Here is a 23,394-nt window from a genome sequence, read left to right as displayed (position 1 = left end):
CACTGGCATACAGCAAAAGCTAAGAATGCCACTTGGCACAGGTATTTCTAGCCTTAAACGTTCATGGGAAGTTTTCACTCAAGGTCAAGATTATTGGCTCATCCTGTCTTCCCTAGCTGCTTGTGGTAGGTCAGTGAATACAATCAAGCTATCTGCCACCGTGTGTTGGCGCTGCCTAGCACAGGGATCCAGCACATCTCAGTGAGGCGCGTGGGAAAGTACTTGGCAGGTTCCACCTCCTCACTAATGTTACCAAGTGTTTTCAGGTGTCGGGGGTTGCTCTGTCAAGTATAACTTCCCACCAACAACTCCTTAACTGCGCTATGTGTCACAGGTTGGCAAAAGCTTCAGAACCCTTCAGTTGCACCTGGAAAAACTGACAGATTTTCCTAAGACTGTCACTTTACACAAACCCATTACATACAACTGAAATAGTAAACCATATTTGCTTTTTTGTTTTTCTTTCCTCATGTAACTTCTCTGAAAGGTCAGTAACTATTGCTGGCCTCTGTCAGCTCAGGCACATGCTAGGTCTTGGGACCTCACCAGATGAAAGCACTGCATAAGGCCATGTGCATACATGTTTTGAGATATCCTAATTCATCCATCAGCTACTTCTAGCCTTTGCTGTGACTGTTAATGTTAAGAACTTCAATATGCAAAGAAAGCTGCAGCAAAATGCTAACTGCCTGTCCCACTAGCCACCAAGCAGACAGTACCTGACAGAAACACAGTACATCTGTATCGGAAAATGGTCCTGTTTATTATTAGGAAAAGGCGGATCTCAGCAGCAGCAGAGCATGGAATCCATCACAGGCCTCACACTCATCCCTCACCGGAACAAAATAGTTTACATGAAAATAGATATAACCCAGGAGGTCATACACATTGGCATGTGACCAGTATTATTTACATTAAAAATATCGCATTGCATAAGAATAAAACACCACCATGCACTTCATCTTAATGCTTAAGGTAAAAACGCAGTATCGCCAGGCTTGCTTACCGTGATTGTCCCAATATTTACTAAAGGAATGACACCTGAAGGGTGCTTGTTCACGTCTCCATCTGAGTACAACATAGATTTTATCACTTAACCAACAAGAAACTTTTGGATGACCTCTATCAAACCAGCATGTTAAACTAGAGCTAAGGGTATTTCACCAGGCTGGAGTTCTGATGGACTATCATTCTCGAGAAGGCCAGTTCGGAAAATATGGAAAGTTGCAGGATCATCAGAATGGAGTCCTGAGGCCTTTCAAAGCTTAGTCACCGTGTAGACCAGTATGAACACACACCCAGAAAGCACATTGTCATTCTGCATCCGTCTGGAGCGTGGCCTCAGATAATCGTGACATTGGATGATGTTTTCGCCATATCTTCAGGAGAGTGACTCTTGATCACTTCCTTGATAAACTGTTCGAGCGCAGTGAAGTAGCCTTGGCACTGCCACGTGTCGTTGTGCGTCCCGTCTGGGAAAATGGCTAGTCTCTTAGTCCGGGCGGGGGAGAGCTCATAGAGCTGCTTCATCATCACGGGCGGAATCAGCTGGTCAGAGAGGCCAGAGATGAAGAGAGAAGGCATCCTGCACTGGGAGATCTTCCTGTAGGACAGAAACTTATTCTTGTAGCACCACAAGGGAAGGTAACGCATCGGGAAGAAGGAAAAAAGAGTGCTGGCCATGTGCGGTATGCTTAGGAACGTGTTCTCCACCATGATGGCTGAAATCCTGTGAGAATTCTCAGAGGCCAAGTGAATGGCCACTGCTCCTCCCAAGGAGCGGCCAAAAAGGAAAACCTTTGTTTTATCGAGGTCAGGCCTAGTCATCACATAGTCTAGCACAGCTTCAGAGTCCAAATATAGGCCTTCTTCGCTGGCTTCTCCTTCACTTTTCCCGTAGCCCCGATAATCAACAAGCACGAGATTGACTTTGAGGTTCACCAGCATAAGCAGGGCATTTGGTAGCCTGTGGCCTATGTTGCCCGCATTCCCATGAAAATAAATTATAGTCGGGGAGTAGGGGGAATTGTCTCCAGTGTATCTTACCAAGATCAGATTCAGGCGGACTCCATCTTTGGTTCTGATGAAAATGTTCTCATGTGGAATACCCGTGGGCATGGGAACATAAAGGCGGGAAGAGGATGGCTGTTCTGGAAAGTAGAGCAAGACATCTTGGAATTTATACAAGATACCTGCAATCGACACGAATATTAACAGAAGTAAAATAATGCCTCCATACAGGTGAAAAGTCACTATCAAAGGCAAAAGAGAGATGCGGCAGAGAGCCCAAGACCAGGACGCCACAGCTAGCAGCCATCTTTCAATAAAGCTCCACAGCATCCAGGACTTTTCCATGGTAGCTCCACGCAGGTACCCTAGGAGACAGAGAGAAGCAATGACTCAGGCAGCACCTCCATTGTAAAGGAAAGGCCCTCGTGAGGGGCACTCGGTACTCTGAGCCACACCACTCTGCCCAGGAAAGAGGTCACTACAGCTCCCTAATGACCCCTTTCTCTGTCTTCCCCACCTGTAGTCATGACCCACATCCCTCAAACCTACACACTGTGAAAAGGCACTTATCTGCTTCCAGGTACTTTGTTCATACATTCTCAGTGATTTGACAAAACAAAACAACAAGAACAAACTGTACATGGCATTCCCAGCTTTACACATGAGGAGATGGAGGTTAGATCTGGCTGCTGTCCCAGCTCAACAATTAAGTCAGGGGGCACCCTGCTTCTTGGAGACCCTCCCACCCTCAGTCCTTTCAAACCCTTTTCTTAACAAATTTACATTCACTCTGATAAAAAACAAACAAACAAACAAAAAAACCCAGAAACAACCGGAAGGCAAAGAAAGAGAGATCACAAGCTCAGGGCATATGCACATTTGTGCTGGGAAACTGTTCTTAAAAAGAAGAGTTGGAGGTTCTAACTTACCAAAGCCAACCCAAGGTAACTTACTCCAAAGTTTTTACTTTGAGAAAAAGCTTAACACCATATCGTTGGTATCAGACTGAACACAAATCTGATAGCTAGTGTTGTGAGAAGTCCACTGCAGCACATAACACACTTCTTAGATCCTCACTGAGGTCAGTCACAGTCAACAAGAGAGCTGTGCTGACAAACAGTCAAATCCCCGTGACAAATGTGAACAGATGCACACAGATTCTGAGAACCAGAGATAAAGGAAGCAAGAGGCCTTGGTAGACAAAGAGTAATACAGATTTCTGAAACAAGTAACTAATGTAAGTGAGGAGGAAACTCCACCAGCAGGCAATTCTGGTGTCAACGTTTACCCAGCTGCTGTGTCTGGAGAGCAGGTATTTCCACCTGAGGCCAATGCTTGTTACGTAGACTGTATCTCAAAAATGAACTTTATGCATGTTGTCATAAATGGAAAAGAACCTGAGACAGTTTATAAGTGTCCTTAAGTGCTTTAAAAAATACTAATAAGCTACCATGAAGAATATTTAAGGCCTGACTACCAAAAATAAACACAGACTGGTCAAAAGCATCAGTTATTTCATAAATGAGTTTTTACTATTGCTTCATGTTTTCACACTCAGCTTTATTACTTTTTAAAAGGCTCTCTATATAGTCAAGGATGGCCATGAACTTCTGACCCTCCTGTCTCCACATCTACAGTGTGGGATTACAGGCTTACACCAGGTTCAGTTTTATATGGTGCAGGGAGCTAAATCCAGGGGCTCCTGCAGGTTAGGCAACTGAACTCCATGTCTCCCCCAGTCCTCATGCTTGGATTTTATTCCAATGAATCATTTTGAACATAAAATACCAGCATAATCCTTCTTTCTTTCCAGAAATAAACACTGCCATCCAAGCTTAGCTACAGGCAAAAAAGTACTAAGGATCAAATAAAACCCCAACTTTTAAAGGAAAAGTGCCCAAGCACTGCAGGTATTCATCTCGCGAAAACAGAGCTATAGGGAACAGTGCAAAGCCCACTTAGCAGCTTATAATTTCCTTCTTTAGAGCAGCAGTCTGAGGACACATGGCCATGTGACACCACATGGTCATGTGACCTTCTCATATAGAGTGGACTTATTTCTGAGTAGCATTAAGGAAAACTGAAAGTAAATTAGCTTCAACTTTATATATGATATAAAAAAGTGGACGTATCATATATAGGTCAATGACAGAACATCTGCTAGCATGTGAGATTTGATCCCCAGCTTTGTAACGTAACAGAAACTATGATGACTATTTTCATTATGACCCAAAAATTGACTTAAAATGTTTGGAATGACACACACGTCATGTGGTCATGTGCCTGCTTATACACGCATGTTAGAATATTGCGAAATCTGACAAGGTAACACTTAAGATTTTATTAAAAAAACTCATAATCTTTATTTTTCTTTTTACAGCCCACTTGCTCATCTGACAGGTGTATCAATGCTGAGTGGCAAACCAAAGATTCAGGGCTCATTTTAGAGACCCAGTAGGTAAAAGCAAAGCCTCTGTTGAATAGCTCCCAATCTGTCATATAATTCCATTCTGCCTCAGTAGGAAAAAGCAAGCTGATACCTCAGTGCTCTGCTCAGTCCTAATGAGTGCCTCCTGACTGTCCTTAGTTCTTGTCTGAATGCACTCTTCAATAAAATGAAATTTAAAAATAATCTCTACATAAGGCTGGTCAGCAACAAAAATGAGTAAAAGCACTTATGCTTTTATGATATGATAATTTCATTTGCCCCATAACTGAATATTTCCAGCTCTACAGCTTTCTGGTTTTGGTTAAAATTAGTTATAAATATCGGAATTTACTTAATACATGTAAGACAGTAAAAATCTACAAACATGTCTATGGGAAATGTGCTGCAGTTGGGTAATTAGCAATAAGGTGATTTAGTTTTCAAATCACAGTTCTTATTAAAGGAAAGAAGAGAAACTTGTAAGGGGAACTAGGAAGCTCAACATACACAGAGAAAGCACATTGTGAAATTCAAACCCACACACGTGTTTAGGGTGCTGTACAGTTACAATCCTCAGCGACTACAGCCCTAAGCCCCTCTTCTTGTCCAAGTACTGTATCCCTCATGGCTATGCACTCAAGACTAAAATGCCTATGAATAATCCAGTAATGTTTTAAAATTACCAGCTTGCTAAAACTGAGGCATATTCTGAGCAGTGGCCATCTGTCTCAGTGTTTAACTGATTAGCAGTAAGCAAGAAACGTGGAAGTTTTCACAAAACCTTCCTCAGAAGTCACCTTAAATCATAACATGATAAAATATGATAAACATAATTTACAGTGGATGGTTACATTACAATGCAGGAGTAACTGTGAGCATATTTTGAAGAATACCAATAATCACTTGAGTTTTTTAGAACAGATTAATAAAGTGACAATGCATGGATGTCCCCTTCGTGCCGAAAGACATGACACCACACGAATTTTGGCAATCTCTACCTTACTCCACCACCTACCTCAAAGGTACTCCTAAGGGAACAATGGGTGAAAGGAATTTCACGAAGGACTTTCAGTCTGCTAAACTCAGCAAGACTGTGAGCAGAGCAGTTCCTATGAGTTATCTCCTGAGATGCAGTCCACACACACACAGCTGTGTGTGACAATGTCTGACAATGGGCAGCATGAGATGACTGCTCTGCTTTCAGTATGTTACTCAGATAAAGGGTTAATGAGGCCCTCCTCTAGCATACAAAGAACAACCAGCATTTAACCTTCAGGCCTATTTCCCTCAAACCAGAAAAGGGCAGGCTACAAGCAGCACTGTGACTGGTCTGGAGAAGCCTCCTGTTGGTGAGCTCTTTCCTGGTTGAGGCCAGTGAAGGGCTACAGACAGACCAAGCTTCAGTGAGGGCTTCTTTCAGCTGGATGCCCTCGGGAATGGCTGGTCCTCTGTGAGGCTGTAGATCCTATGACTGTTGACTGCTAACAAGACACTGTTTTGAGCCATCTTTCCATTATACCTGAGCTACCAAGGGGAAAGATACACTCGATGCCAACAAGCTTTCTAGCCATCACCACTGAATAATGCAGAGCTTGGCTCATGTCTTGTGTGATGCTTAGGTCTTCTGAAATGCAGACACAATCAGAGTCTTCACCTAACTGAAGACTCAGCCACACAAGGTGACCGAGATCATCAACTGCTCCTCAAAACTGTATTATTTTACAAATGATGCACACAACAGACATTATATGAAAGAGGTTTATTGGATGGAGATGGAGAGAGGGAAGGAGAAAGAGACATGGTGGGGGAAGGGAGGAGGGTGCTCCAACAGAGAAAGGTGAGAGCAGGAGAGAGCAAGAGAGCCAAGTAAGAGGCAGGGGTTCTTTTATGCAGGGGCAGCAGTCAATGATGACATCACAAGTACTTAAGCAACCTGGGGGTGGGCTAATGCAGACTTGTGAACTAACACAAAGTACATGCCAAATGGCAAAACACTTAGGAGGTACCAACAGAAAAGAGTAAGCATTTGTCAAGTTACTGTACATGCTGGAGTGCGCTTCATACTACCACCACAGCATCACAATCAGAAGCGATGGTTTACCCGCAGCCGAGACTTTTACCAAGATGGGTGTGCAGTAGGAGGCATTAGATCTTTATGAAGAACACAGAAACGCTGAGCATTACCCTCTTCCAGCCATTCAGCTATGTCACCGCTGTGTGCTTTTTAGCCTGTCTAAGGGAATACTGATTCTATGTTTCTCAGCTCTGTCCTCAGGATGCAGTGAGCCACGACCTGACAGCATCGCACAAGTGTCCGCACAGCATCGCTATGCAGACTCACCCACTATCAACAACTCCAGCGCCCACCATCCTCAGACTCTTTCCTCCTCAGTGTATCCCCCTGCAGGCTCTGTCTAATGTCTGCTCACTATTTTATAGTAGAGTCTGGATGTGAACTTCTACAGGCATGAGCCAAAACATCTCTCTGCCTTTCAACACTACTTTTCTCAGGCATTGTATTATAGGAGCAGAAGCAAGCAACTTTTCCCCTAAGTGGTTTCATTCTCAGGACACTGGCACTCTAGAATGAATTAGTCCTTATTAATACATCTGTTATTCACCTATATTCCCCATCTGTCTGTTCTCAATACCTGATGCCTCACTGACAGCTCAAAAGTTACCCAGGCAAAACACATGCTCCTCCTCAAAGTGTTCTGCATGTATCAGTGTTAACTGTGGTCAAGAGTATAGCATGCTAGAATGTATGCAGTCCAGTATCAATGCCACTCACCATGCATGACACAATCAGAAAGTATACAGCCTACTACAACACGCTTGACTTACATGTGAATGAGCAGAGCAATTACAGCTAACTCCTGCTTTCTGGGGTATCACACTGCTGTTTGTACGCACTTCTCAGGAAATAAAGCAGGAGGAATCTATTGTAAGGCAAAGCCGGGTTAGATAGGTTGTTTTCTTGCAAGAGAACTGTTCCTGAGACACAACCGTAAAGATCAGCTATGTCTCCCACTGCATCAGAACTGTGATCAGGACACACCCAATGTGGTAGTCACTTGGTGAGCTCTGTCATCCCATTACCTCTCCTCAGCATCTCCAGTGCTGTGGAGGCTTTCTGTCTTTAAATCTGCAGTAGGTAGACTCAGTGATGATTTAAATGTGCAATGTTTCCATGGCCTCACAGGCTTCAGCACTTACTCCCCAGCTTGTGGCATTGCTTTAGGAGACTATGGAACCTTCTGGACCTGGGGCTTGGCTGGCAGCCACGGACCTACTAGGTGTGGGCCTTGAGAGTTATGGTATAGCTCCCCTTCTGCTCCAGAAAGCTCTGTGCTTTCTGGTGAGTCCACATAAGAAACTGCTTTAGCCTGCCCTACCAACAGGGCTTCTGCCATTGCTATGCCATTTTTGTCCCCTCTTAAGGTACTTCAGTGAGGTACAAGGAAAGCTAACTCCTGCATAAGGCCAACCAATCTGAGACTAAAATGAAAGACTGCTTAATATACTGAGCACACTGGCACTGCTCATCTGAGCTCATTAGCCCCTGTGCTCCCTTCACTTATGTATGTTCCTGAAAGATAAAAATAGCTTCATTTCAAAATATATGTAGGGGCTGGGGAGACTGCTCAGTCACTGAGAGTGCTTGCTACCACCACTACTCACACCCAAGCGGCAGCTCACAGCCCCTTGTAGCTCTAGTCTAGGGGAGCCAATGCCCTCTTCTGACCTCCACAGGCTCCTGCACACAAAGTAAACATAGTAACATTCTCTCTCTCTCTCTCTCTCTCTCTCTCACATACAAAGAAAAAAAAATTTAATTATCTTGTAAACTGCCACTTCAAAAAAGTAGAGTTCAATATCATAGTTACGCCAATCCCTTAGAATACTGCTATGGCCCCAGTGGTGCTGTCAAACCCACCTGAGCCACTGTTAATTAACAGTTGGCTTCTCAGCTTTGTCTCTGAGCAGTGCTTATTAATACTCCAATACATCTTACTAGGTTACAGCACTTAAAGATCCAAGGCAGTGCCAAAGACAAGGACACCACCCTGAATCCTGCTCCTTAAAATTTGTATACTGAACATGATCAATGTGCCACAGTTTTAGTGTTGTATGGCTCATGATCTGCTGAGTATATTTTTGTTGTTGTTGTTGTTGTTTGAGACAGGGTTTCTCTGTGTGGCCTTTGCTGTCCTAGACTTCTTTGTAGACCAGGCTGGCCTCAAACTCACAGAAATCCACTTGCCTCTGCCTCATTGAGTGTTGGGATTACAGGTGTGCACCACTGCACCCGGCTTGCTGACAGCTTAAGCAATTTTTGAGCTGTTCCCATGGCATGCATACACCCTGTCTGTATCTGCCTCACACAAGTTCATGCAGTTACAAAGGAGACTAAAGGAAACCAAAGATCAGTCATGCATAACACAGCAAAACAAACTCAAACCTTCACTACCTGTCCATCACAAAAGAAATGAATGAAAAGTATGAGGCGATCTTTTGAAGGCAGGACAGAACACAAGGCTAGGGTACTTTGATTTAAGCAGCTGCTTTTGCCACGTACCTTTAATCACTTAGCACAATTATTCATAGAAACACAAAGCATTCAGAATAATCTAAGTAAGTACTTGGCAAGAGCAGCAGAGGGGAAATTAGAGCAGTTAAGTTCTGTGACCTCAGAGGCCCCAGCTCAAAGGGATGGTTTTATGCCTCAGGTTCTCAATAGATGCCACAGACTTATGGAGCTGCTCAAGACCTTCCAAAAGGTCTATGAGGTCAGCACTGTCTTCGTAATAACACTATGGTGTTATCTACCCTTCCAGTGCTTGACATCTGCACTGTGTGCCATGACAGATGAGGTATCTACCTGAAGTACTAACAGGCAGGCCCTTCCCTGCCTTCCCAACTGTGAGCATGATGAGCAGGGGAGAAGCCAGGTTCACATAATAGCTGTGAAGAGGCAGTAAAAGCTGTCCACTATATGCTAACTCCTTGAAAACTTATGCAGCACGAGCTGTGCACCACAAATGCACACAAAGTTCTTGCGCTACACATGGAAACACCTATGAAGTGCGGGGTATGCTGGCTGCCTTTGCACAGTGACATTTTTATGTTAATAGGCAACTGACAAACTACAGACATCATGTTTATGCAGACTACATGTTTACAAGACTTTTTTGGAGATGAGTGAAGCTTCAAATTTCTAATACTTGAAGATGCTACAACTCTCAGGTGGTGATACCAGCAAGTGTGATTTCTAGCAACTGACTATTACCATTAGCAAGAAAACACTGAATTCAGTGAACACACTGTAAAAGGCAAGAATTAGACCATGAGTTTCAGCCGACAGGAGTGTAACCCAACACGTTCATTTTAACGGAAGACAAATCCAGTGGTTTTCACTGCATGAGCACCAAGCCTTCTTTGACAAGGTTCCAACCCCACAAGTGTGCTTTCGGGAAGCACCTCCTGCTGCTGCAGCACTGAGAACACCAGCTCCTCCTCCTGCAGCCATGGCGGTGTGTGGGTCTATTTCTGCATGCTTTACCTGGGAGCACAGATGCACAAGACAGCAGTCTGTCTTCCACTGAGCAGACATTAAAGTGATACCATAAGGTTAACAATGTCATAGCCCTATTTATGCACTTACAAAGAGGTTTACATGAAATGTTTCTTGTTATTTTGTAATGGACCTATTACTAATTCACAAATTTCCACTTTTAATTTCTAATACAATAAGATATCTACCTAACCCAAATCTCTTTTGAGTCCTCAATAATTACTCAAAATACAAAGAGGTCCTGAGGGTTGGAGAGATGACCTGAGTTCAACTCCCAGCACCCCTGCTGGACAGCTCTCAGCAAGCTCCAGTACCTTCCTCTGCATTATGAGGGCACCACACTCAGGTGTACATATCCAGACAGGCAGGCAGAGATACAAGCACATGTGTGCACACAGACAGGCACTCAGACACACAGACACACACACACACACACACACACACACACAGTTAAAAAAAATAGAAACCAATCATAAAAATACAGGTCCTGAAACCAAAGTTTGAAAGCTATCCTTTAATATAAGTAACTCTATTTCCTTCCCCCATAGTCTTGAGTTCTGCAAATTAAGAACAGTATACTGTTTAAATCCTTTGTGCAATATACAGTAACATTTCACTTAAAAGTAAAGACTATCAAATATATGAGTAACTGAAACCAGCTTTAGGAGTGGATGTATTTTAACTGTCAATGTGGTAATAAACCAGGCAGTAAACTGGACAGATCTATTTCTTTATATAGACAAGTTTGTATTTTAAAAAAAGGTCATTGAGGTCATGTCAGAAATAGTTCCTGTTCCCCTTACTAGGGAACCCACTTGGTTACTGAGCTACCATGGGCTACAACCGAGCAGAGGTTCTAGATTATATCCATGCATGGTCCTTGGTTGGAGAAACAGACACACACAGGAACTATTTCTGATAAGAACTCAATGACTGGCTCCTTTACCCCCCCCCCCGTGCCCGAGGGAGGAACAGTCTTGCTAGGCCACAGAGGAGGACATGGCAGCCAGTCCTGAAGATACCTGCTAAGCTAGGGTCAGATGGAAGGGGAGGAGAACCTCCCCTAGCAGTGGACTTGGAAAGGGACAGGGAGGAGATGAGAGAAGGAGGGTGGGATTGGGAAGGAATGAGGGAGGGGGCTATGGCTGGGATACAAAGTTAACAACCTGTGATTAATACAAAAAGAAAATTACAAAAAAAAAAAAAAAGGTCAAAACTGCCCCCCAAATATAATGACTCTTTACTGATTTTACCAACAGCAAGAAATCTCTGAAAACTACCTCTGTGAACTGCGAAGTTTAGCTGGCTGGAGACTGAAAGAATCCGTGAGCACAGGTCACCACTAATAACCACATCCCGAGGGGACAACTGCAAGACGCACCTGACTCCTGGGAGTTCAGATTCCAGCCGCATTTGCAGGAACACAGAGCTCCATTCTCATACCAACTTTTTTCCTCTGCAGCTAAGCACTGGAGGGCTCTGACACTCTGCCAGCCGCACAGCTGAGAGGCAAACACAAACAGCTGCCCTCGGTGCACTGGAGACACCGCAGAACAAGCTCTATTTCCCTGCTGGCTACCCACATGCCATCAATAATGAATAAGCGCGCTTTAATAGTCCTCGGGGACAGATGAACAGGACCTGCCTGTGAAGACCCTGGGGGGGGGGAGCAAAGAGCATGGGAACCTGTGAAGGAAACACTGTTCCAGGTAGGAAGTTAGCATCATCTCCGCTTCTCTCCTTGAAATCCTAAGGGCTGAGCAAATGCAGCCACCTTGGGAAAAAACTAGGATGACAGATTATTGTAGCCATGGAAGCAAAAAACAATTTGTTCTAAGATTATAAATATCTGCAAGTTAAAAAAAAAAGGTAAACAAAAAGAAACTCTCAAGCTTAAAAAGGTAAATGCTCATGTTACCAGTAGAATGATAAACTATTGTAAACAGGCCAAGTTTTAGATATTAACTTATTTGGAATTTATTTCCTTTTATTAAGCAGACTTCACAGAAGTACTTGAGTTCCTGGTCTCACTCTAAATGTAGGCCACTCTTGCTGTGGAAACACTGCACATCTGGCAAGGAAATTTAGCAGAATGCAATGCTTTGGAGACCTAAGACTTATAAAACTCATGGCATAAAATATAATACATATTAGGAAACCTGCCAGTCACCAAACAACTTTATTACAAGAACTGGGGCTTGTCCTAGGTCTATTCTAAAGTGGATATTTACAGGTTTTCCTGAGGCAGCTCAACAACTATTAGAGATATTGGAATCTTAGGGATGAATGAGCCAGAGAAACACACAAAAAAAAATTCCAGGTTAACAAGAGATTGACAGCCCGGTGCCTGAATTTCTGCACTATGTCCAGCTGCTGGTCTGGGAGAGCCTAACCAGGAAATCTCTCATTCAGAAGTCAAGCTACCTCCAATGTTCTGAGGAAGGCAGCAGGCCACGGGCTACCTGTAGCTGTACCTGGAGAAGGAGGCTTGCCCTCCAACTTGCTTGGTGTTTCTGAATATCCATTTCCAGAATACACAAAAGCTGGGTAAAACATATTTCTAGCTTAAATATAACTAAGATGTGACAAAATGATGCCACTTACATATCAGAGCAAAGCAAGTCTCAGTAAGCATTGCGAACCCCAGGTAAAACACAGCAAAGACTCCCTGGTGGCTATTACCCTTGCACGTCGTCATGTTATTAGGGTAAAGCTTTATTTTTCTGAAACGCAGCTCAGTTAGATCCTCCAGCAAGCTTTCCCTGGACCTGTCTCCACTGCCACCAGTTCTATTCTGTAGTCTGTGCCAACTTATGTGGCAGTGTTTACCAACGTGGAGATGAGCCTGCTTACGAAGGCTGCAGTTCCTTGATGGCAGTGACCTTACTTACTCCACTGTACACTTTCAATGCACAGCGAGGCCGAAGGTTACAGAGCAAGTCCAACTCACTCACAGCTGGACTGGGGATATCTTAGGTAGCACAGTTAGGACGTAACTCTGCAAGGGCCATCATCAATTCTCCGTGAGATAAAGCTGTGCTTTAGAACATGCCTAAGCACGCAACACTTAAGTACTGATTCATGCCAGAAGACGGGGTAGGTCGACAAAATAAAGGACAGCAAAAAACTAGACCGAAACGTCAAACTTAACAGCCGGCGGACCACGCGGTTGCTGCTGCCTCGTAAACAGGTGCAAAGGAGCTGAAAGGGGTCTGTTTTAGGTTGACAGCTCGGCCTCGCACACCCCTCACGCTCTTTCGCTTCACACCAACGGTGCTAAAGTCTACTCCCGACCAAGTGCTCCCAGCGTACGGCAACTCTTGATTTTAAGGCCCCGTCGCTGCAGCCGCGCTGTTGGCAGGTCTGCACCTGTTACAGAGAAGCGCACCCTCCCTCCGATTCCAGACTCCCGCCCGGGGTCCGGGGACGGGCTGTTCCGGGCGGGGGAGGGGAGGGGACCGAGGGCGACACCGGCCCCGGGGTGAGGAGGTCGCGGAGGCCGCCGCGTCCCCGCCGCACTCACTCAGGCTCGCGGGCGGGCTGCGCAGTCGGCCGCGGGCTCGGAACCCGGCTCCGCGCAGCAGCGAGGCCCCGCGCCGCCCCCGCCGCTCCTCATCGTCCTCCTCCCGCCGAGGGGCCGCCGTCGCCACCGTCGAGCCCGGAGCTCCTGCGGCGCGGCTGGCGCAGCCTGCACTTCCGGCCCGCGCGCGGTGTCGCTGGCAAATGCCCCCGCCGGCCCCCACATAACCTGTTCTCCGGCTTCCTCCCCGGAGTAAGACAGCAAGCCCGCCCCTCGGGGCATGCGCAGAGCAGGAGGCCCCGCCCCTGCGCTACGGTGGCCCGTAGGAGCAAGAATTTCAGTCAGCTCCTGTCTGCTCACAGTCTGGGACGCCCCGCAAAGAGGAATTGAATCCGCGAGGCCAAGCGCTGTCCAGGTTTTTGTTTTGTTGTGTTTTGTTTTGTGTGTTGTGTTTTGTTTGTTTATCTTCACCGAAGTGGACCTGCCGAGGCACATAGGTACGCACCTGATTCTTAGAGTCCCGAGGCCCAGCTCAGAGTAGCATTCGTTCTGGACGGCCCAGATGTTTCTGCTTTTGGCTATGTTCTCCCTTTAACCTACAATAAACTTTCTCCTCCGCCATACCTAGGAGCAGTCATGTCCTCCCTCCCTCCCTCCCTCCCTCCCTCCCTTCCTTCCTTCCTTCCTTTCTCTCTCCCTCTTTCTTTTCCTTCTTTCTCTTTCTTTTTTTCCCTTTCCTTTCCTTTTTCCTTTCCTCTCCTTTCCTTTTTTTCCCTCTTTCCTTTCTCATTCAGTGAGAAGAAAGCAAACTTGGTTCTTCACAAACCATGCAGATAAAAACAAAACAAACTATATTAGAATCAAGGCTTTGAACAATTGCTAGCTTTTCTTGTTTCATAATTCGTGTGCCTCTCATTTCAGTAATGAAAGTTCCACTTTACTGGCTTGGGAGCACAGGGGCTGTTGAATAAGGCACAGATGAAGGAGGAGAGCTATCTCTTCGACCAGCAACTGGGGTGTCCTTAAACAACATGGCAGGTGCTCCTCAACAGTAATGTGTGGCTTGGCCATATCACAGCTAACATCCGGGAGATTTAGGCAAAGTAAACAGAAGATATTTGTTCACAAGGAGCCATATGAGCTGGCGCTGTTAGAGCACCCTGGGCTAAAGGGCTTCCCTTTCCACCCTGGTAAGACACCACTCACACCCAAGCACTCCTTTTCACACAGAGACCCTTTATTAAGCAGGGAAGACATGTTGAAGTGGCTGCTTTCTGACTCCGGAGCATACACAGCAAATGACCTTGTGCGTGTAACTTTTAAGAAGAGAAAAAGTAGGTCAGTGTTAGAATGGGCTAGGGTGTGGCATATTTTGATGGGGAATTTTACTTAGATGAAGCAAAGGGGCCTTCTGATTGATGGACTGTAACACTGTAGTCAGCCTCAGGAGGACAAAATGGCCAGATAAGGAAACAGACCTTGATGACACTAGCTTTAGGAATGTAATCTAACAGTTTGTAGCAAGGCAGAGGGAATGGGGGAGAAGGGCAAGCCTGCCAGAGCTATACTCCTGCGTTCAAGCTCGCCACAGACCCTTCAGGCTAAACTTTAAACTGGCCCCGAACTGTCAGTGTTGAAATACAGTTTCTGCCACATTTGACAACCCCTAAAAGCACCCGACACTCCAGCATTTCACCAGGGCAGCAAAGACTCACTTTCAAAGGAAATAATTCCAGGTGGTGTTCTTACCTTTTGCCCATATTGTTGAGTTCTCATTGGTGGACTAGGGCAGGTCTTAGCCACCATTTCCAGTGGAAGACAAGAGTTCTCGGACTGTAGAACATGAGTTTTTATTTCCATCTGTCTTGAATATCTAGTGTAGTCATTGTCGGCTAACTTAACTTAATTAAATCACCGAGCACTTTTGAGGAGCCCATATTACGTGCAAGTATGTTTTTGTGCAACGAATTATGTATTACTAAGAGTTGTGCGTTAAACAGTGCAACCGTGAAAACTCTACGAAGAACACAAAACCTGAAATAATTTTGCCAAAGTCTTTTTCTGCAGCCTTCCACCTTTTGGGAGGGAGTCTGCTCTCTTCTAAACCACGCATGTCCGGGCAGCACCCCCATGCTGCAAGCTCGGCTCAACGGCGACACCCAGCGGTGGGGAGAGGAACGTCCTTAGCGCCGCCGGGCCCGCGGCCCAGTGCGCATGCGTTCTGCGCCACCGCGCGGCCCGCCTGCGCACACCTGCTCAGGTGCCGCCCGCCCCGCCCGCCCCATTAACCGGCGCCAGGCTCTCCTGTCCTCTCTGCGCCTGCGCGGCGGCCGGGTGGCGGCCCGGCGCAGCCGGCTCCCAGGCGGAGCCAGGCCGGGCGTCTGAGCGGGATGCTGCCAGGCTGACGGTACGGTGAGGAGGGACGCGGGCTCGTGGTCCTGGCGCTGTCACCCGGGCGCTTCTCGTGGGGAGACGCCTTCCGCCCTGCAGAGGGGCCGTTTGAGATGGGCCTTGGCAGGCACCGCGTAGTGAAATCGTTCTCCGATTGCTTGCATGCTTTCTGAGAGGGGAGCCTCCCGCCCTCCTCGCTGCCTAGCTACCTCCTGCTGCCCTCGTCCCCCAGCGGCCTCGTCTGTTGGTCAGTATTGGGTTTTACAGGCTGAGTAGGTAAGAAGGCATGAATGCTATCAAGGTTGAGCACCTTCGATAGTCCGTGGCGATCGACCTTACCACATGTGAACCTGTTTAAGAGTGCGTGTGAACTTCAGCACCCGAAGCCCACCAACAAACATTGTTTTATTGCTAAAGGAAAGCATAATACTATCACACCTCAAAATGCAAAAAACAGTAAAATAAGATAAAATTGGAGAGCAGGTAAAACAGCAGAAATTAAAATGTGTAACTTTTGTGTGTTTTGTAGCAATTTGAAATCTTTGTTTTCTGTGTGTGTAGTTCTTTTAAGATGCATGTGTATTCACACCATTGCCTAAAATGCACCATTATCATAAACTCAACTTGAATTGTTTGCTCCATTTTGCTGTGAAAAGTTTGAGACTATATGTGTTCTACAGATAGAACTATCTGAGCCTGTATTTGAACATTCAGAAAGTATTTCATGATACACTTCATTTTAGCATAATGTACCACTGTATGCCCACTTGAAAGAACCAGGTGGCACAGTCAGTTATGCAAACCAACATCAACAAGGAAGGCAGTTAGAAATGTCAGAAGACACAGCCCCTGGCAGCCTTGTTTTGATCTCACCCGCTGTGTTAGTTGGGTTTCCTGTCAGCAATAATACTGAGAAGTGGTTTGGTTTTTCCTCCTCGAGCTACTAATGCTGTGAATCATTACCAGTGCAGGCAAACTGTGAGCCAGCTCTGCTTCTGTCTGTTGAACCAACAAGTGCTTTTCCACAAATCGCTTGTAAGCGTTCCATAATTAGTTCCACAAACAAATCTGCACCATATTCACCGCTGGCTGCACAAATGACCACTTGATGTGAGACTTTTCTTTGTGCAGTGTGGAAGGAGAATGAGGGGAATTTCATAATCCCCACGTCCTGGCCAGATGCTATTGTCTGGAGTCACATGATAAAGCACTATTGTTGCTCCTGGAACATACGTTTTACTTGAAATCATTATTAGAAGGCCTGCCTGGCTGTTTTGTAATTTAAACCACATTAAAGTAACTGACACAGACTCCTATAGAACTTACAGGGATATTTAAAACTTCAAACAAATTTAACACTGTGGAATCCATGTTAGGAAACTTTCTAAAACTTATTCAGTATCTGATTTTAGAAGTCTCTGGTGAAAAGGCAGTGATTGTAAGGGTTAGGATTTTGATTTTAATTTTGGTAAAGCACTTAATGTGTTATAATTTTCTCTTCTTTCTTCCTTACAGTATGTAAACTGTCTTAAAGCAGAAGTATATTGTATAAGACCAAAGTATATGGCCTGGCTCATATGAAAACACTGAACATTTGGAAAATAGCAAGCAGAAAGATATGGACAAAAATATAATAATAAATTGATATTTATGTAACTAATAAAATAGGTAAAAATGAGGCTGTCTGGAGGAGAAGATTTCTAGTTGAGTTTTGAATGGCAGGGAAATTTGTCATTGCTGTCAGTGAGGGAAGGAAGACAAGGAGAGCTGAGCTATTTGTGTTTGTCAGCTGTGATTCGGATTTCAGAATGCTGAAGAAATCAGGTTCTGCTCCAATGAGTAAGCAATTTGTTAAAAAAGTGATGGCATGTGGTTTGTTTTGGGTGCTGTATAATTACTCAAGAACGAAGAAACATAAATAGATTTTTCTCAGAAACCTAGAAGTAAAATCTGCCAAATTTGATTTTCATTATTTAGAAGTCATGTTTTTTTTTTTTATTCAGTGTTAAACAGTTACTAGATATAATACCAGTGAGTGTTAGCGTCTAAGATGAGCTGATACTCAGTCACAGGGATGAAGCTGTTGACACTTGGTAGGAAATGCTGGGCAGGATGGAAGGAAGAAGCTACGTGTGTGTCCATCATTTATTTCCTGTTTCCCTTGAGTGAACATCATGAAGAGTGATCTAAGTCACCTCTGTAAGCCGGTTGTCTTATGTATTTATAGATTGCAACTGCCACTCAAAGGTCCTCTCTTTTTGCTTTATCAGTTAAAACCGGAGGATTGCTGCCACTCCTATGGCGACCTCACAGACTTCACAAACTGTTGCAGCGCACGTCCCACTTGCAGATTTATGTTCCACCTTAGAACGGGTACAGAAGAGTAAAGACCGAGCCGAGAAAATCAAGCACTTCAAGGAATTCTTAGACTCTTGGAGAAAATTCCACGATGCCCTTCATAAGAGCAAGAAGGATGTTACGGACTCATTTTACCCAGCAATGAGACTTATTCTTCCTCAGTTAGAAAGAGAGCGGATGGCTTATGGAATCAAAGAAACCATGCTCGCTAAGCTTTACATCGAACTGCTGAATTTACCAAGAGGAGGCAAGGACGCCTTGAAGCTCCTTAACTACCGAACACCCAGTGGAGCTCGCACGGATGCTGGGGACTTTGCAACAATTGCATACTTTGTGCTGAAGCCGCGGTGCTTACAGAAAGGAAGCTTAAGCATACAGCAGGTGAATGAACTCTTAGACTTAGTTGCCAGCAATAATTCTGGCAAGAGAAAAGACCTGGTGAAAAGGAGCCTTCTTCAGCTAATCACTCAGAGTTCAGCCCTCGAGCAAAAGTGGCTGATTCGCATGATTATTAAGGACTTGAAGCTGGGCGTCAGCCAGCAAACCATACTTTCTGTTTTTCACAGCGATGCAGTTGAGTTGCACAACGTCACCACAGATCTGGAGAAGGTCTGCAGGCAACTCCACGACCCCTCTGTGGGGCTCAGTGACATCTCCATCACTTTGTTTTCTGCCTTTAAGCCAATGCTAGCTGCCGTGGCAGATGTGGAGCGCGTGGAGAAGGACATGAAGCAGCAGAGTTTCTACATCGAGACCAAGCTGGACGGTGAGCGCATGCAGATGCACAGAGATGGGACCCAGTACAAGTACTTCTCCAGAAATGGCTATAACTACACCGATCAGTTTGGGGCATCCCCTCAAGAAGGCTCTCTCACCCGGTTCATCCATGACGCATTCAGGCCGGACGTGCAGGCCTGCATCCTCGATGGTGAGATGATGGCCTACAACCCAGCCACACAGACTTTCATGCAAAAGGGGATCAAGTTTGACATCAAGAGGATGGTTGAGGATTCCGACCTCCAGACGTGCTACTGTGTTTTTGATGTGCTGATGGTTAACAATAAGAAGCTAGGCCGTGAGACCCTGAGGAAGAGGTACGACATTCTTAGCAGTACTTTCACACCCATCCAAGGTCGGATAGAGATAGTGCAGAAAGCACAAGCTCATACAAAGAAGGAGGTAGTAGATGCATTAAATGAAGCCATAGACAAGAGAGAAGAAGGGATCATGATTAAACACCCTCTGTCCATTTACAAGCCGGACAAAAGAGGTGAAGGCTGGCTGAAAATTAAGCCAGAGTATGTCAGTGGATTAATGGATGAACTGGACCTCTTAATTGTGGGGGGCTACTGGGGTAAAGGGTCACGAGGAGGCATGATGTCTCACTTCTTGTGTGCAGTGGCAGAGACGCCGCCTCCTGGTGTTAAGCCGTCTGTGTTCCACACTCTGTGCCGTGTTGGATCAGGCTACACCATGAAAGAACTGTATGATCTGGGCTTGAAGCTGGCCAAACACTGGAAGCCTTTCCATAAGAAATCTCCTCCAAATAGCATTTTGTGTGGAACAGAGAAGCCAGAAGTGTACATCGAGCCCCGTAATTCTGTCATTGTTCAGGTCAAGGCCGCAGAGATCGTCCCCAGCGACATGTACAGGACTGGCTCCACACTGCGCTTCCCACGCATCGAGAGGATCAGGGAGGACAAAGACTGGCATGAGTGCATGACACTGGCAGACTTGGAACAGCTGAGGGGAAAGGCGTCCGGGAAGCTTGCCACAAAACACCTGCATACAGGTGATGACGATGAGCCTAGAGAAAAGCGGCGGAGACCCGTCCCCAAAATGAAGAAGATCATTGGAATTATTGAACACTTCAAAGCGCCTAACCTTTCTAACATAAGCAAAGTTTCAAATGTGTTCGAGGATGTTGAGTTTTGTGTTATGACTGGATTAGATGCTCATTCAAAGTCTGACCTAGAGAGCAGAATTGCAGAATTTGGTGGTTACATAGTGCAGAACCCGGGCCCAGATACGTACTGCGTGATTGCAGGCTCTGAGAACATCAGAGTGAGAAACATCATCTCTTCAGACAGTCATGATGTCGTCAGGCCTGAGTGGCTTTTAGAGTGTTTTAAAACAAAAACGTGTGTGCCGTGGCAACCTCGCTTTATGGTTCACATGTGCCCAGCAACAAAGCAGCATTTTGCCTGTGAATATGATTGCTATGGTGACAGCTATTTTGTTGACACAGATTTCAATCAGCTGAAAGAAGTGTTTTTGAGAATGAAGAAACCCAGTGAGCAGCAGACTCCTGAAGAAATGGCCTCGGTGATTGCTGACTTAGAGGACCGTTATTCTTGGGGTGACTCTCCTCTGAGCATGTTTCGTCCCTACACCATTTATTTGGACTTGTATGCTGTTATTAATGACTTGAGTTCCAAAATTGAAGCAACCAGATTAGGTGTTACAGCACTTGAGCTGCGGTTTCATGGAGCAAAGGTAGTTTCCTGCCTGTCTGAGGGAGTCTCTCATGTAATCATTGGGGAAGATCAGAGACGAGTTACGGACTTTAAAGTTTTCAGAAGAACTCTTAAGAGAAAGTTTAAAATCCTGCGAGAACGTTGGGTGACCGATTCAGTAGACAAGGGTGAATTGCAGGAGGAAAACCAGTATTTGCTTTAGAGCCAGCGAACCAGGGAAAGTATTAGCTGTGGCAGGCAGGAGCAGGTGGTAATGATGAAACGGCCAGTGACAGCCATTTTATCTCCTAAATACTTCAAAAGTATTAGTTACCAGAAGGCAATAATTTTCAGATAGAAAAGAAACTGAATGAGCCAAAGGAAAAAAAAAAAAGCACCTTTTCTTAACTAAGTTATAACCATGAATACAATGACAGCTCCAAGAGGTGCTTGTGTGGTATCTATAGAGAAGCGAGAATTTTGATTCAGATATTAACGAAGTGTATTTGGAAGCTTTTGTAAACATCACAACTATTGACTTTCTAAATAGAATCTTTCAGAGTTAAAAATTAGAATTATATTTAGCTAATAAAAGGATTATGCCAAAAAAAAACAACAACAACCCAGAATTGTTACAGTTAGACTTATAAAAATAAGTCTTTTTATTGAGGGTTCAAATGCCTCCTGTAAGCATGAAATATTTAATAAACAGATGTCTTTTAAGGTTATAGTCAAGTAAATGAAAAGGCATGATTTTTGAAAATGTCGGAGAAGTTGAAAGAGGTTCATCTAAATACTAAATGCTTGCGATATTAATTTGCTTTAAAAAGAACCATTGCAGTTTTAAGCTAGCTTCGATTGAACTTTTCTGAAGACGTTTCACAGAGAAGTGTTTTGCGTGAGTTTGCACCCCAGCGTTTACATTGCTCACAGGACTTGTCTTCTGACGATGCGTTAGCTGTCCATACAGTGAGCATGTTGTGACTTTTATTAGAGAGAGTCCAGGTGCTTTGACTTTTAGAGGTGGCTTTTGTGATTATGGCGAAGTCACAGTCATGTGTGTATTAAATCTTTGCTCAGAAATGTGCTTCCATAGCAGCACTGAAATGGAGGAATGTGGGACTTGAGAAATGTGCTTCTATGGCAGCACTAATGTGCAGGAATGTGAGACTCGAGAAATGGGTATAAATGATTTGAAGTAATTAGTCTTTTTTAAGTAATTGAAGAAATGTTTCTGATTTTATAATTTAAATAAAATTATTAAATATTTATTGTAATACCAAAATAAGGTATTTTTTAATTTTAAAGCAATTCATCATAGTTTCTGGACCAGGTTTAGTGGTGGCATCGTGCTTTGTGTCTGTGTGTGAGGTCGGGTCCAGGCCTTGAATTCACAGTGTTGCTCTGACCCCACGTACTGAGATTGTAGAAGTGAGCCGTGCTGTTGTCTCAGGACATCTGCAGACTAACTTTAGTCATATGTCTTCTTGGATCCTTAAGGTTTCACCTTATCAAGTGAACGTTCATGATTTCTTTCTGTTTATAGAGACATATCCCAACATGCAAGAGTAGTTGAAGTTTTATATTTTCCTACTAAAGGTGATACTTGTTGAGGGTGTCCATGGTAAGGGAGTCAGAAAGCCATTATTTGGGGTAACAGTACTAAAGCTTAGTATGTTTGTTGTTGGAAATAAATGGTGTTGAACTAAATAATGTGTATTATTAGCCCTATAATGATTGGGTAGTATTATTCAATCCACCATCACAATCAATCAGACACAGACACCTGTTAGATTTATAATTGCTTTATTTACCTTGGGCTGGGCAGATTTTCACCTGTGCTGTCTTATTTTCTAGCCTCATCCCATGTCATCCATCTGCCTTATCCATTCCTATCTGTGCTATCTTCCATCCATAATACCAAGATACTTGCTTTCATTTTTCATCTGGGCCTTTCCAGACCATCCTTTCTCCAGGCCCATGTGGTTCCTTGTCCACTAACCCATCATGGTGTCCTCCTTCCTGCTCTCTTCCCATCTTGTCTCTCTGTCTCCTTCCTGTGATTCTCCTGTCCTCAAAGCCCAGGAACCTTAATCATGCCTACCTCCTTCTCCCCTGCCCAGGTACAGGCCTTTTAATCAACCAGTGAGGAAGTATCTTAGGCGGGTTTACACAACAAAGATAGGACAGTAACCAGATCTTGAGGGCCAGTAATTAGCACCAAAACACAAGTATCAGGCCAACTCCAACATGTGTCTTATTTATTTTCTCAATAACTTGTGAGAGCATTTGTAGGCCACAAAATATACCTCATCATATTCATTGCTGCACAGCACTCTGCTTAATGGACCGCATTAACCTGTGTCAACATTTAAGTTAGCACCTTCTGTCCACTCACATTTTTCTTTCCCTGTCAACTAGTATGATGTCTTACCTGTTCTGTGTGCATGTGTGATGGCTACTGTTGGTTGTCATGGTGACTGCATCTGGAGTCAACTAAAACAAGCTGATGGGCACCCTTGTTAGGTTTTAAACAGGGAAGACTCACCCCTAAATGTGGGTGCCTCCCTCTGGTGGCAGTCCAGATCAAAGGACATGGAAGACAGAGACTGCTTTCCCCCACTCTTAATGGCCAGTTCATCTAACCTTAACCTGT

General features: G+C 44.7%; 2 protein-coding genes across 11 annotated transcripts in view; one reads left to right on the top strand and one right to left on the bottom strand.

The window, feature by feature from the left end:
• Positions 1 to 742: 742 nt before the first annotated feature.
• On the bottom strand, positions 743 to 13,784 carry Abhd13 (abhydrolase domain containing 13). The gene is made up of 2 exons (XM_021648247.2): positions 13,537 to 13,784; positions 743 to 2,375 (listed from the first exon to the last, which is right to left on the bottom strand). Exon 2 carries the CDS (start codon positions 2,353 to 2,355, stop codon positions 1,342 to 1,344), a length of 1,014 nt encoding a protein of 337 aa, XP_021503922.1. The 5' UTR covers positions 2,356 to 2,375; positions 13,537 to 13,784; the 3' UTR covers positions 743 to 1,341.
• Positions 13,785 to 13,802: 18 nt separating this feature from the next.
• Lig4 (DNA ligase 4) overlaps positions 13,803 to 23,394 on the top strand; it is a 31,673-nt gene continuing 22,081 nt past the window's right edge. The window contains exons 1-2 of one of the 10 annotated variants that reach the window (XM_060381361.1): positions 13,803 to 13,948; positions 18,195 to 22,451. In XM_060381361.1, the coding sequence (XP_060237344.1) occupies positions 18,223 to 20,961 (2,739 nt within the window). In that variant the 5' untranslated portion in view covers positions 13,803 to 13,948; positions 18,195 to 18,222 and the 3' untranslated portion in view covers positions 20,962 to 22,451. The other 9 variants (XM_021648251.2, XM_021648254.2, XM_060381363.1 and 6 more) reach the window with 9 other exon arrangements.

The sequence above is a fragment of the Meriones unguiculatus genome, chromosome 4 (genome assembly GCF_030254825.1).
Source record: "Meriones unguiculatus strain TT.TT164.6M chromosome 4, Bangor_MerUng_6.1, whole genome shotgun sequence".
NCBI lineage: Eukaryota > Metazoa > Chordata > Mammalia > Rodentia > Muridae > Meriones > Meriones unguiculatus.
Note: the sequence above shows the minus strand (reverse complement) of the source record. Positions and strands in the feature narration are given on the sequence as shown.